Consider the following 15,386-nt stretch of genomic DNA (forward strand, 5'->3'; position numbering starts at 1 on the left):
TTAAAAGGGCAGTCTTAAAACCCAGTTTTAACTAAGTGTTAGTCATCCTATTTAATTGGCTCAATTGTTGATTCCAATTACATTTATGAAGCACCTTGAGTGTTTTGACTAACAAGCAATAGGTTACCAATCTTAACTTTAGAAAATTCATTTTACATTAGTCACTATCCTTTATCCACTTCCAGCCATTACTTGGAAAATACCCCATGTAGGAATTACCAATCTACAATTGTAAAACTGAATACCCTACTCCGTTTTGTTAACCAGCAGTTGTTTGGTTGAAGAATGGAAACAGGCAACAAGAAAGACAAGACACTAAGTAGGTTTCTATAGTACTTTACTTGGTTTTCCCTCAAATGAAATGTCAGTTGGGCATTACAATTGTCAACATCCAGATGACTTACAAATTTTGGTTTTCAACTATGTGGAAATGAACATTAAGGCAACGTACAAAAAGAAATTTTACATAAATTAACTCAGATGCATAAATTTACAGGTGTAAATGCAACTTTTTTTTTGCAACTCAAGTTTCAGCCTCATGAACTGCTGAGAAACAATAGAACAGCAGGGTCGTAAGGCCTGAAATGCAATATGTTTCAAACCCTGCAAGAATGGCAGCAAGACAAAGTGATTATTCAACAATCCAACAGTGCTCCTTTCAAAACACTTCATACTAGCTTTCTGAAGGGGTGGTAATTTCTTTACAAGTAGGCTCTTTCTTCCAGTTTCTGAGGCTAGCATGAGGTGTAATTGCCTGGGCAAAAAAAAAAATTATTCTTCCTTTTCAGAGTTATGCATGCAGCAAACGCTATGCATCTGCTTGCAGTCCATTTAGAAGCATTTGCGGTGCACAATGGATGGGCCGGACTCATCGTATTCCTGCTTGCTGATCCACATCTGCTGGAAGGTGGACAGGGAAGCCAAGATGGAACCTCCAATCCAGACAGAGTATTTACGTTCGGGTGGAGCAATGATCTAATAAAAAGGAAACAATTGAAGATCAAATAAGTGAAAACTCCCAAGTATTAGATGCACAGATCCCTACCCCAACCATATAAAATTGCACGAATTAAATGGGAGAAGTAAGCTTTTAGTTTGCTCTCCATGTGTCCGGAATGGTTTGCACATCTTAATTTGCATGGAATTGCAAACAGAGGTATACTGTTCATCGCTTCCTCTCCCATCCAAAGCGAAAAATAAAATTAGTTGAACACAGCAGGCAGAAAAACCTTCAGACATTTACACTGGTGTAGTATTTTTAAATGATGATAAATGACCCTTAAAAACAAGCCACTGTTTGGGACTGCACCAACTACTAAGAGGAACATGTAGAAAACCTACCTTGATTTTCATGGTGCTGGGTGCAAGGGCTGTGATTTCTTTCTGCATTCTGTCAGCAATGCCAGGGTACATGGTGGTACCACCAGACAATACTGTGTTAGCATACAGGTCTTTACGGATATCAACGTCACACTTCATGATGGAGTTGAAAGTAGTTTCATGGATGCCACAAGATTCCATACCTGGAAGGCAAGAAAAATAAATTCTAGTTGAAATCATGTAAGAGTTGGGATCTGACTCAGGGATTCTGCTTATACAATGTTACATCAAAATTCAATTAAACTCATGTCAGCTTACCAATTTATTACAACATGTCAAGAGTGTAACAAGTCCCCATAGATGGCACCTCACTAGAGTTAAATGGTAGTACCAGAGGCCTGGGTTCTGATAGCTAAGTGGTTTGAACATTAAATTTGGCCTTTTAATACCTACCCAAGAAGGATGGCTGGAACAGGGCCTCAGGACATCTGAATCTCTCGTTGCCAATGGTGATGACCTGACCATCAGGCAGCTCGTAGCTCTTCTCCAGGGAAGAGGAGGAAGCAGCAGTGGCCATTTCTTGTTCGAAGTCCAGGGCTACATAGCACAGTTTTTCTTTGATGTCACGGACAATTTCCCTTTCTGCTGTGGTGGTGAAAGAGTACCCTCGCTCTGTCAGAATCTTCATGAGGTAGTCTGTCAGGTCACGACCAGCCAGATCCAGACGCAGAATAGCATGGGGAAGTGCATAACCCTCATAAATGGGCACAGTGTGGGTGACACCATCACCAGAGTCCATAACAATACCTGTGGTACGACCAGAGGCATACAGGGACAGCACAGCCTGAATGGCAACATACATGGCTGGGGTGTTGAAGGTCTCAAACATGATCTAAAAAGAAAGAGAAAAAGTGAATTTCATTGATACAAAGTAATCAACTCTTGCACACACTGAATTTGTTAGCATGCCAACATGCAGAATAAGAATGGAAAAAATGCAACTTAGAAGGTGGCAGACAGAAACCAAACACAAAGATGAAGCAGAAAAGAAACCTGGAGACTTCAGGGGAGAAATTCCAGAAGCAGAGGAGCATCCTGGAAATATTGAAACAATTATTAGGTTCAGGAGAATTTAAAAAGAAAGAAAATATACATGGAAAGGTTTATGAAATATATACACAAGGGTTTATTACTTAAATTACCTGTGTCATCTTTTCTCTGTTGGCTTTGGGGTTCAGGGGAGCTTCTGTGAGCAGGACAGGGTGTTCTTCTGGAGCAACACGGAGTTCATTGTAGAATGTGTGATGCCAAATCTTCTCCATGTCATCCCAATTAGTGACAATACCATGTTCAATGGGGTATTTCAAGGTAAGGATACCTCTCTTGCTCTGAGCCTCATCACCTACATAGCTGTCTTTCTGCCCCATGCCAACCATGACACCCTAGAAGCAGGAACAACCAGTTATCAGCAAGAGAATATCAAATCTAGGAGCTGCATAGCCTGACTATTTAATTGCTGAAGGCAATTCAGCCTAAATATAGGACATGCAAGTTAAAAGCAGAATCTAGTTCACACATTTCTATATCAGTGCATTTAATGCATCGAATGTGCCTTTGTAAAGCTTACCTGATGTCTTGGGCGTCCAACAATGGAGGGGAACACAGCACGGGGAGCATCATCACCAGCAAACCCAGCCTTGCACATACCAGAGCCATTGTCTATGACGAGTGCTGCAATCTCATCATCTGCCATTTTGACTATAATAAAAAGAGAAAAATAATTGTGATTAGTCTCACTGAGATGGAATATGTACAGCAGGCAAACTGGATTCTACAGACCTCTTCCCACAAGTTCAACTCACTAAGAGGTCTTGAAGGGAAAAAAAGTGCACAAAAAGGACTAAAATAGTTGCTTAAAATTTACTTTTATCATGAGTACAGCACAATTAATTTCTGCAAAGCTCATTAGTGGACAAATTTTCCTCATCCAATTCTGTGCCATGGTCTGCTAGATAGAGAACAATGTCATACATGGCTCAGCTAATCAGACTGAACACTTCCATAAAAGGATATGGTTTGAGTCTAGTAAGGATTGACCCCACCCCCTCAAGCAGCCTCAACTTTACTAAGTGTCAGTTAACACATCCCAATTCCAAACCCCTCCCATTCACTGAAGAGATCCCAGTACCTGTCCTTTGTTCCACTGCAGCACTTTCAGACTAGATTCAAATAATGCTGTGCATGGCAAGTGTCCCTTTCTTCTTGCTTATATGCCACACCTTTCTACTCTCATTGCCACTTTCCATTTTCAAGAATAAAGCCCAAGTACCGGCCCCACCCAAGCCACCACACCACTGGTTAAACATGAAGAAGAATTTCACCCCAGCTAAAAATCAAGTTATCCATCTTTTTGGAGAGGCTTTTTCAACATTTTTAAATCAAGAGCTAGCCAAGGCTCGGTACATGAGCACACACAAAGGGAACAACCTAACATACACATATTCGGCAGCTAATAGATTTTAATTCAGGAGCAGAATTCTGAAGAGATGCTCACAAGTTACCACAAAGGGAGTCTTGGCTGCAGGATCAATAGCCCAAGAATATTACCATTTCAATATTAAAAATTCAGCCTCCAGTTATGATTTTAAGCACTATTCTCCCATGACAATAGGTTCTTCCACTGATCCTCACCATTTTAGCCTAGTTTCTCACACAGCCACCATTTTAAATTCTCTCCCCTTCCCAAACTCCCATTTTAAAAAGATCCTCTTACAACACCAGCTACCTTCCTTTTAAAAAAAGTTACAAGCCCAAGAAAGGTCACAACATGCAAAATTAGGGTAAAAAAAATTATTCATTCATCATTAAATTAATTTCCCAGGCTACTTGCAACAATTTAAACACACACATTTCAAGTTAAACATGAAATCACACTAGATACAATTAGATACGTGTAGAATTCAAAATTTTTTAAAAATCTGAAGAAAAAAGCCATATTACTCAAATAAGACTCAAATATTTAAGAGAAATCCCTCCCATTCTGCATAAATAACTTATTTAACGTTTTTGTTCCCCCTTCTAATACCTTACAACATTCCTTTTTACCTGTTAGGTTGTTCTCAGGTCGACCACTGCTAAACACGTCCTCTCCCTGGAGCTGCCGGAGTGACTGTGACCGTCCTCACCCTCGCCCCACTCTCTAATGGAACGAGACCCCGCCCCCCCGAACGGCCGCGCGCACACTGCACAGACATACCCATATTTGGGTATCTTTCACCAGCTCGTGCTGCCATTGGCCGAGACCCCGATGCACGCGCCCTGCCAGCCGAGTGCCGTCGCGCCCCGCCGGCTTCATCACTCAGCCCCTCGCCGCCCCTCATTGGTCAGTCGGCGGCGCTGGCGCGTGCGTCACACGTCGTTCAGGCCCTGCAGTGCGAATACCCAGAGAACGGGTGGTAGGTTTGGTAACGGTCGAAACCAGCGAGCTGCCGTCCCCGCCCCGGAACCTGAATATGTCACACAGTCTGCCCAACGCCGATGTTGAACGTGCTTTCATAAACCACGGTCCGGGGCTCCGCATTTTGGACTCGGCCCGGTAATCTGATTATGAAATAATTGTAATACGTTTGTTAACGTTATGTTATGTGGTATGCAGCCTCTGGGGATCCTGGCATTTTTTTTCTCTGGCTCCCATAGCATTGCTTTTTCAAAAGATATAAGTCCTAGAAAAATGAAATATTGGAAAATCTTTAAGAGTAGGAATCAGACGATGCCAATTATTGTGCCCTGGTTCAATTAGTAATATGGTCCTGACTCCCTGTATTAGCCGGGTAGATAACAGCAGAAGCAGGGAGAGTGGTCACAATCTGCTTTTATCCCTTTGGCATATTGTGGCAAGTGAGGAGCTGTAATTTACCATCGCAGGGACAATGCACACACATATACTTGCCTGAAAAATGAGTGAAAATATCCATAGTGTGGTGAGGCTGAGCAGCAGCTTTTGTGACCATATTTGGACTTTTCCAGAGTATCAGATGGGAGTGTCAACAAAATGAATTTCAGCCCAATACACACACCTAACCTTTAAAACAGCCAGGGCATGCCATTGAAACTAATCTAAGATGTATATCATATAATTTAATAGCCTCGGATGAACATTGATAATGTTCAGTGTGGAAGCTAAATGCTGCAAGCAGTAAAAGCAGAAAGCAAAATGTGTTTTGAAAAACATCCAATAATTACAATCAAATTGAAAACTGACCTCTGTCTCCTGTGTACACACAGTATTATCTTACCTAATTGTAACTCTGAGCTATATTGAAGGCTGAGTCTTTTTTAAAAAAACACATCGAACTTGAATGCAGAAAACTGGGACAAAGCACAATGGCACATTGTGTTCATGTTCAGATGTGCTTTGGTCACAGCACGGTAGGATATAGGTTACACATGTCACCCATTGCTTAGAGCTTCAGGACAACCCCACAAAGATGTAGGGAAGTCCAAACATGGAATACCATGACTAATTAGCAAAGGCATGGAGACAAATCACTTATTTGCTCTTGTAGACAGGGATTGGTGTGGTGCAATAAAATCAAAAGAAAGAAAAGGAAGTCCATATATAAGAGAATTTTTGCCTCATAAAATAAATTTTTGCTGGAGTTTTGGGTAATATACTGCATGGCGTTTTCAAGTGAATCCTGGAAGAGACCAGTCTCCAGGCACACTTGGGTTATAGGAACCAGCAATGAGTATTCAGCAGTAAAATCTAATCTCTGGACCCTAATCCCAAGGCTCAACTAATACTGTATTTTTTAAAATGTGCATACAACTAGATCCCACTCTCTAAACTCCCATTTTATTTAATAAGATTGCTAGCATTACACTCCAGCCATCAGCCATGCACACATGCATTACACTACTATTACACTGCCTGCATTTCACCAATCCAGGTCTCACTCTGTAACAATGTACTGTCCTGTGGGATTCATATCTTCCTAAATGTGTTTACAAGTCTCAACTGAATTTGTTTACTCGTGCTGGTCTAACATAGACTTGCATGAGGACAAATGTGAACACAATGAAAACAGTATGAAAAACTGGTGTTTAATGGGTGTCCACAAGAATTTTGTATGCCAGACATAAGACCCCAGAATATTAATTTTTCACATTTTATTTTCATTTTGACATTCACATTTGCTCACATGCTTTTCATGCATGCAGACTTTCTTAGCTCCTCTTGTGCACCAATACCTATTTGGTGCCTCTTTTTTGCTTACATCTGCCCTCCTTTCTGTTATCTGTTACTTTACGCTCTTGGTTCTTTACGTCTTTCTCAATTTCTGCTATTATTTTCCCCCTTTCCTGCCTCAATAGCTTGCTCACAGTCATTACCCTCACATCTTATCACTTTGACTTACCATTTCATCACCAATATACACAATTAAAGAGACTAGAAGCAAACAAACTACCCATTGGTACAATATAAACATTAACTTTCTCCATAATGATAGTATTACAATCAGCAGTAAACCATAGAAGGCCCATGCTAAATTCACTAATTTTGTATGGTTATGATTGCTGCCTAGGATTGAGCTTTACACTTATTTTATCCATAATCAAAAAGCTTGTCAACATTCTTACATTCAGTATAACTGAGTTGCCAGCCAGTTACCAGAACCTGTGCAATTATAATCCAGAAGAGACTGTCTTTCAGAAGATGAGGAGGGGCGTTGGGCAGAAAAAATGTAAACATATCTAAATATAATTATAAAAGAAAGTGCTTATTCTATAGAAGGCCGGCTAGCACTGTTTTTACACCCCATTCTTTAGTCTTTTTTCAGGTTATGTGGAGGTGAGATCCAGAGTGTTTATCATGCCCATAGTGTTCACACCACTGCTCCAAGGAACTGTTAATCCAGCTAATTAAGAGGCTGTGCCATTTGGTTGTGTTGAGATAAGTGTCACCACAGCAGCATCCCTTTTGTTTCAGAGATGAAAGATCAAAATCTCGCCCTGTGTCATTCTAGTCCATTTGTTCACACACGTGACTTCTTGTTACAAATTTCTTTCAGCTGTACTACAGCATTCAGCCTGGCCAGAATAAATCAAAGGGTCAACAGTGAAACCCAGACTGATAAAATAAGATATTACTTATCTGTGATTCATAGTGTGGGATTTTATTTCAACATTTATTGTTTTATTGTACATGATTTTCAACTTTTCGTAACCATATGGAATAAGACTGCAGTACATCCTGATTTCCCTTGTTTCTTCGCCATATTCTGAACAACTCAGAATCTTCACCTCCCCCCCTCGCTGAGCCACTGCCTTGTCACTGAATTCATCATCCGGCTGTCAGCCTTCAAACTCTGAATTGAAAGAATTCTTTTCTTTGGTGATTTCAACCTCCAACTACTCAGTAACTTCCAGCACAACTGCCTTCCACAGCACCACTGTCCAAACTGACTTTGCCAGCCACCTATTCATGGACAACCCTGTTTGACCATGTAATTCCATGATTTCTAATGTCTCAATCCCAAACAAGGTCTCTGCAATTTCCTCCACTACTTCTTTCTTTTATACATGCCCTAAATCTAAGCACTATCTCTTACTGCGTCAGATAAAACTATTCCCTAACTTCCTCGATCATGCCCTCTCACGTGTCAGTCTCTGCCAATTCTGCCTACTCTCGATCAACACCCTTAGCTGCATGTGTACAAAACCATTGGGACCTGCTGTTCTGACTCCATCTTCGCTGGACCCTCCTGTTTCCCCTGATCAGTCAATCAAAGCCCCCACTTCTCTTTATTTGTTTTTCCTCCACCTGCCTCCCCCAGTAAATTTATCTCATAAAACCCACCACGTTCTCCCTCAATTTCTCCTCTCACAGATCCTGATTAACCAGTTTTCCTTCTCAGTCTATGCTTGTCAAATTCATCAATCTGTCTCTATCCTCTGACATGGCCCCCACTTTCAATCACTTCATTCTGCCCAAATTCTAACCCATCTCCAACCTTCATTTCTACCTGAGGTCCTGGAACAAAGTAATTGCCTTGCATTTACACTCCCACGTCTCCCTGTTTATAGCCCTATAGTCAGCTTTCAATCGCTACTCACAGCAAAGAGATGGCACTGGTTGAAGCTACCACAGCAAGCTGTGGAACTATGATGACAACCCACTGTCCTTTATCATCCCCTACAAACACTCCGCTGCCTTTGAAACATTAAGACTTGGATGAGCCAAAATTTCCTTCTGATAAATGTAGGCAAAATCAAAGACATCCTCTTCAACTCTTATAACACCGACATACTTTCAAGCTCAACTCTATTAACCAACCCTGACTTCTATATTGGGCCAAGCTCAGGGCTGTGACTTATTATGTCCTGCTTTGTTCTTAAACTCTCCTTTCTTCTGCACTTCCAATCTACCACCATGACTTCCTGTGCCCCTGCTTGCCCCATTGCCGTGAAAACCCTAATCCTCACCTTTTGCACTTCAAAGCTGAAGGTTTTTGATTCTTTCCTTGCCAGGCTTCCTGCTTCAATGCCCCCATAAACCACATTTCCTGGACTGATGACATCAGCGGGAATAGATTCTCCATGTATGTATACAAGCTCACATTACAGAGTTCTCTCTCTGAACTCAGAAATGAATTTCTGAAATGGAGCCCTTTGCGGAGTTAAATTTGTTCGAGATCAGAAAATCTTCCCACAAAGGTAAGTATTGGCTTATTTGCAAATATGGGATTGCCATTGGAATTTTGTAAGCAGGTCTTAAAATAACAGACACCGCTTAATATTGTAGTTCCAGCAGCATTCAGTTAGACACAATGGGCCTGAAAATTCACTGGGCATGAACATATCCCAGCACAAGTGCCACCCAGAACTCCTTGCTGAGCATGGCAGACTTTCCAGGATTAAGGGTGTGGTTTCCTGTTTTGTATGAATATCGAAGAAGGCGACTGTACCATTGTGGATGCATCAGTGGTGACCACCCAATTTAAACATTTCCTTTTAAAAAATTGTCCTTCTGGGGGCTGCAGGTCTTAATCTCCGTCTATTCCTACTCCAGTCCTCGTCCCACATCTGTTCCTGTTGATAAAGTTTGCCTGGCCTACCAGACTCAACCTCTGCTGACCATAATCTGAGAGCTTGGGATGTGGGAACTCAGACATTCAGAGACAACTGTGTTCTCCCCGATCCTCCCTCCCTCCCTCTCTCTCTCTCTCTCTCTCTCTCTCTCTCTCTCCCCCCCCCCCCCCCCCCCCCCCACCCACCATCCCGATGACTGTTTTTATAAAACAAATGCACTGCCCTCAGCAGGCTGCTGTGGAAATTTTGGTACAAGGCTGTAATCCAGGATATCAGATTCTGGGTGAAGTTACAGTGAAAGTGTGCTGGAACAGCCACAAATTCTCAGGGCCGGAATCTTGCGGGGGCTTAAATAGAATATCAGCCGCGCATCAGCAGACAAACATAAAGGATAAATCATTACTTCTTCCAACGTACAGAAGCAATCTGTCCTTCACACTTAAGTGGCTGTTGGCGGTTAAAAACTAGAGGATAGCATGTGAACTGTACTTTAAACTGCCTCAAGTAAATCCATACATTTGCAACATCTTCCAACTCTCACTGACTGGGTTAAGCAAATGTAGGTTGCAATTTAAGGAAAATACCAGAGGCTTGCTGGAGCCCACGAACTCTTGCCAGAGTCAGCTACTTGAGGATGTGAAGAAAGAAAATAAAAATCATTCTACATTCCTTTTTCAGGAGTGTCTTTAAACTGAGAAAGACAGAACATGCCCATATTTGTGCCTAAAGTGCCATAAAACGTGTACTAGGGTAGCACACAAGATGACTTCCTTTGCCCAATCTCCAACCTTCAGTACTTCCTAACATTTGTGGACACCAATAATCGCTCCATTTTGATTCATTTTATTTCTCACTTGATCAGTACTTGATTTCCAGGATTCAGGACCAGTCTTGGTATCCAGCTCCCTTAACCTTTCTGTGTAATTTAAATTTCTGATAGCTATAATGATCTCCATTGCTTGCCTCTGCACCTACAGAATCTCAGCATGGTTACAGCACAGCAGGCCATTCAGCCCGTCATTTCTGTGCTAGGTCTCTGAAGGAGCAATTCACCTAGCGCCACACCCCTGTCTTCTCCCCGATTTCTACCTTATATTTCTGCAAGATTTCTTTGAATTTCAATTGTGGTGTAAAATATCCGGTTGCGATACCGAACCAACCATTGCTGAATCTAAAGGCATAATTTTTTTTTATAGGAACGTACCTCAGGTTTGATGATTATAAAAATGGCATGAAAGCAGAACTTACTAATGAAGGGAAAAAAACTTGCCAGGAGGACTGGTTGAAGTTCATATTTAAACAGTGGAAAATTATTTACCATCCTTCTGCTTGTGAAAAAAAACCTCTTCTTCCATTCAGCTGTGATGTACTATCAGAGTTATAAACCTCACAAGGGATGCGGAAAACCTCAAATTAAACTGTTGGAAATCCTCAGCAGGTCAGACAGCATCTGTGAAGAGAGAAAGAGTGAGAGTGTTTCAGGTCAAAGACCTTTCATCAGATCTGACGGGTTGTGCGCTTCCAGCTTTTTCTGTTTTCATTTCACACTTATCTGTGATTCAGGACAGCAACAAAAAAAATCACCAATCTGGGAAAGCAGGGGAACACCATTACACTTTGGTGGGGTCCATCAAGGAGAGTTGATGGCAAGGTCAGTCAGGGTCTAATGTCAATTTGCATCAGAAGGCCACCATATTGCATAGATTATTTTTTTTTTTACCTCTCCTGATTTTCTTGCTGGTGTTTGCCTACATGGATATCAGCAGCTCCCCAGTACCTTGTCAGAGTGGCTATTCTTTTTGGCATTGAGTTACAGTGGGGGATGTGATCATGAGATGAACATTGTCCTGTCCTCATTCATAAGCACTTCCTACATAGGTCAGTAGTTAGCAATTAGTAACTGGATCGCAGACTAATTTTCCTTCCTGTCTAGTCTAAGAGCATTAAAGGCAATTGTCACGCATCCACAGTTTAAAATCTGTGCTGTCTAGCACTTTACCTATACCTTGTGTAGGGCAACATTAATAAATTCTTAAAACACAACTCAATCATTGACTGAGTGGATAAATCAACCACTTAATCTGGTGCTCAGTCACTCAACCTTGCCCCCTTCCCTTTCCTTTTAGCTCATCCCAGCAGGAACACTAATGATAGAGGTGGTGGGCTTCAGTTTTTCTGAATTATGGAGGGGTAAAACAGCATCCTGCTCCTGAATGATATTGCTGGCACTAAATGGGTTTCCAATGGACTTGTCATATATACTACTAATTCTGGAGATGCTGAAAAACAGCAAAGTGAGAAAGAATGGAGTAATGGTTTCTGTCTGTTAAGAACTATATGTAGAGCCTTGACACATTGTCAAAATGTGTCTCAGTACTCTGCACCATGAAATACAGAGACTGTTATGTAGGCCTATGATAGTTTTACACAATTCCATGAATCTGTCAAGATGTCCTGGAGGAATCAAGAATCCTTCAGGTTAATTTTACAATGTTGCATGGGTCCTTGTCAAACGTTAGATGTTACTTCACCTATGAATTTATAAACATCACCCTTCCACATGTATAATATATCTTTTTTCAAGTCAACAACAGACTGGAGCAGAAAGTAGAATCCCTGTGATGCAGTGGAAGATTGTAAACATGTAGAACAAAAACTAAGAAGTCCCATGAGAGGGAAAACCTAACCTAAATACCCAAACTGGAAATCCTTCTTTATTATTTCTAATTACTAAAATGTAGGCTTTCCCTGGTGGTATCGCCAAGGAGGAAGAGGTCACACTGCACACAATCTTTCCATACTTTGTTTGCTCACTTCTGTTTCTTTTTATTAAAATTACAGTTTTGTGACTGAAGCACAAAGGATTAGACAAGTAGCAATTTGGCGTGAAACCTGATGGCCTGGCATTTTCTCTGGGTGGAGATTGTGCCCACATGCTGATAATGGATTAGTGCTGCGTTGGTGGACTAGATACAAAGACATTCTGAAAGTCAACCTCAGAGCCTGTAAGTTGGACCCGACTACATGGGTAAAATCAACCCTGGACAGATCCAAATGGAAAAGAGCTTGTCATTAAGCAATCTCAATATTTGAGGAGAACAGAGTTAGGTCCCTACAAGACAAGCAAGTATGCTGCAAAACAAGTGCCTTCATCCACCACTTCAAAAATGACTTCATATATAATAATTGCAATCAGATCAGCAAATCAAGATTTTGCTAAAAATCACACATGAGACAACACCAACCTAGAAAGTGAACAATTGATCTCCATGCATCGAAGCGATGAGAGAATCCATCAAATCCATCAGGTGGACTAGGATAATCAGAGGCTGCCTGAAGGAATTAGAATCCAATTATTTGCCTCTTAGTCAAATAACTGCAGTTTTGTTAACTCCTAATAAAATATGAATTACATTTTTACAAAATTGCATTCTATTGTCATTTAAAATTGTTTAAAATATATTCAATCTTTCTGTGTTTTTTCAAGGAACATTGGCCTAGAAATTGGATGCTAATATTGACAACGATAATTTCTAGGTGCATATTCTTCATGTGCTGCAGTTTTGGTATTTGTACTATGAGATAAATGGTTACAGGGCAAAATTTTGAGTTGCAGTATTTAAATCGAGGTGACATGAGATAGAGGGAAAGATTGAGACAACCACCAACCAAAGCGTACCACTAAATTGTCCTGGAAATGAAAACCTGTTCGGATGGGATGGAACTGTTTCTCGAGATGAGCAGGTAAGTTTGAAGACAGGATACTGCAGTTCCAATAAGCAACCACTAGACAGCACTGAGAAATTAGCTCTCTATCAGGATAATCTTTGAATACATTACCTTATCTTGGTGCTACCGCAGGGCAGCTTCTTTAGGAGGCAATGGAATTCTTTCTTAAGATTAAGGGCTGCAAAATTAGGCTCTGTACTGCTGTAGTTTCATTGCTACGGGTGCACCTTTGGTTCCAATCTGGCATCTGTACCATGTGTGCGCATTTCTGACATGACCGGCCTCAGATGCAATTTTAGGGAGGTAATTCATTAGGGGTGTGCACCTGAAATATGCAATTTAATTTCCCTGGGAGTGGCCTTAGAGGCTCCGGGGAACGTATAATTGGGCAGAAAGGTGGAGAGCCCATCACCCTCCTGAATCCAGTCAATTTTGTCAGAACAGGAGGAGTCAAGGACGACCTTCCTGCCCAGGGGCCAATTGATGCCCTTAAGTGGCCAATTAAAGGGACCAGGAGCTCTTCAGTCCCAGCAGAGCCACCAGGTGCATCGGCCACTGAATCATAGAATGGTTAGGCACAGAAGAAGGCATTCAGCCTGTCCGGGCCTCTAAAAGAGCTCAGCTAATCCCACTCTCCTGCCTTTTTCCCGTAGCCCTACAAATCTTTTCTCTTCCGATAATTATCCAATTCCATTTTGAACCTACCTCCACCACTCTCAGTGCATTCCAGATCCTAACTACTTTCTGCGTAAAACAAAAGTTTTACCTCATGTCACCCCTGGTTCTTTTATTAGTGCCATCTAATTTTCGACCCTTCCTTGATTAGGAACAGTTACTCTGTCCAGGCCCCTCATAATTCTGAACACCTCTATCAAATTTCCTCTCAACTTTCCCTTCTGTAAAGAGAAAAGTTCCAGCTTTACCAATCTATCCATGTAATTGAAACCTCCAAACCTGGAAACCATTCTCGTGAATCTTGAAGGCACAGCCCTCGCCACCAAAAACATGGCAAGCAGCTCCGGAGTTGGAGGAAGATGAGGATCAAGAGGGAAGGAGAAGGCAACCAACACAACCCCTTTCCAGCCTGGCTATCCGTGATAACATCTTGTTCAGCACTGGGCTGCATGTTACTACTATTTCAATGAGCAGGCAGCATGAGCCATGTTTAGAATCAGTAAAACAAAGCCGTAGTCAAGCTTAAATATTCAGCTTAACAAAGACACAGATCAAAAGCAAAATACTGCAGATGCCAAACGTCTGAAATTAAAACAGAGAATGCCTAAATATTCAGCAAATCAGGCAGTATTTCTAACTTTTGCCAGTTGACTGAAAATGTTAACTCATTCTCCAAAGAGCCAAAAGTCTTGTTTTAACAGATCTTAAGAAATGATATGTTACTGGTCAGCTCTCTGTGCCCAACAGCAGAGCAACTGGTTATTCATCTCATTGTTGTCAGTTGGACTCTGCTGTGTGAAAAATGGCTTCCATATTCGAACAACAGTGCCTACGCTTTAAATTAATTCATTGTATGTACTTGCTTTGCAATGTTTATGATAAGGTGCAGCATTGAAGCAAGTTCTTTTATTTAGTACAACATTCTATTAAAAGGGTTATTTACATTGGAGTTATTCACACGGGTACAAATGCTGCAGTAATCAAATATTTTCTGTATGGTTGATTGAATTTGAATAAAATGTAAAATGTTGTCTTAAAGCATATATTTTATGAGGCAGCCTAGTACAGAACTACAGATCATTGATCATTGTCACGTTTGAACCCATAATCCCCCATTTTACAGAGGGGTAGAGAGTCAAGGAAGGAGTGTATAGTGGGGCATAAACAGTGTGTAAAATAACTCAAATATGGGATGGTTGAAATAAATGAAGAAATAAGTTAAGTTGATGAATTGTCAAAATGTATTTGTGTTATGGGAATTATTGTGACATGGTTAATATAAGTGAGAGTAACATGCTATGTAAATATGATAAATACACCATCAAGCTCAATCTTTTCACATGAACGTTTAAAGATCAGCTGAAAGTGGTAGATCAGCCAGTTGTTTGGGATGACATTTGTGCAAATTGTTTTTTTTTAATTCATTCATGGGATGTGGGCATCGCTGGCTCGACCGGCATTTATTACCCATCCCCAACTGCCCTTGTTCAGAAGGTATTTAAGAATAAACCACATTGCTGTAGGTCTGGAGTCACATGTAGGCCAGGCCAGGTAAGGACGGCAGATTTCCT

At 41.1% G+C, this 15,386-nt stretch overlaps 1 protein-coding gene and 1 long non-coding RNA gene across 2 annotated transcripts; one reads left to right on the forward strand and one right to left on the reverse strand.

Annotated features, from left to right (window-relative positions):
* Positions 1 to 320: 320 nt before the first annotated feature.
* On the reverse strand, positions 321 to 4,529 carry LOC121293628 (actin, cytoplasmic type 5). The gene is made up of 6 exons (XM_041216766.1): positions 4,426 to 4,529; positions 2,948 to 3,078; positions 2,523 to 2,762; positions 1,774 to 2,212; positions 1,342 to 1,523; positions 321 to 975 (listed from the first exon to the last, which is right to left on the reverse strand). The coding sequence occupies exons 2-6, from the start codon at positions 3,071 to 3,073 to the stop codon at positions 832 to 834; spliced, it is 1,131 nt and encodes a 376-aa protein (XP_041072700.1). The 5' UTR covers positions 3,074 to 3,078; positions 4,426 to 4,529; the 3' UTR covers positions 321 to 831.
* A 183-nt stretch (positions 4,530 to 4,712) lies between these two features.
* LOC121293791 lies at positions 4,713 to 12,831 on the forward strand. Its single transcript, XR_005946598.1, has 2 exons — positions 4,713 to 4,915; positions 12,253 to 12,831. It is a non-coding gene; the product is annotated as an uncharacterized LOC121293791 (long non-coding RNA).
* The last annotated feature ends 2,555 nt before the right edge of the window (positions 12,832 to 15,386 follow it).

This window comes from Carcharodon carcharias, chromosome 22, assembly GCF_017639515.1.
Source record: "Carcharodon carcharias isolate sCarCar2 chromosome 22, sCarCar2.pri, whole genome shotgun sequence".
NCBI classification, from domain to species: domain Eukaryota; kingdom Metazoa; phylum Chordata; class Chondrichthyes; order Lamniformes; family Lamnidae; genus Carcharodon; species Carcharodon carcharias.

Coding starts and splice junctions, on each gene's coding strand:
- LOC121293628 (XM_041216766.1), bottom strand. CDS start 3,073: ATGGCAGATGATGAGATTGCAGCACTCGTCATAGACAATGGCTCTGGT. Junction 2,213..2,522: donor ACAGAGAAAAGATGACACAG/GTAATTTAAGTA, acceptor CTTTCTTTTTAG/ATCATGTTTGAGACCTTCAA. Junction 976..1,341: donor CCAGCACCATGAAAATCAAG/GTAGGTTTTCTA, acceptor CCTTTTTATTAG/ATCATTGCTCCACCCGAACG.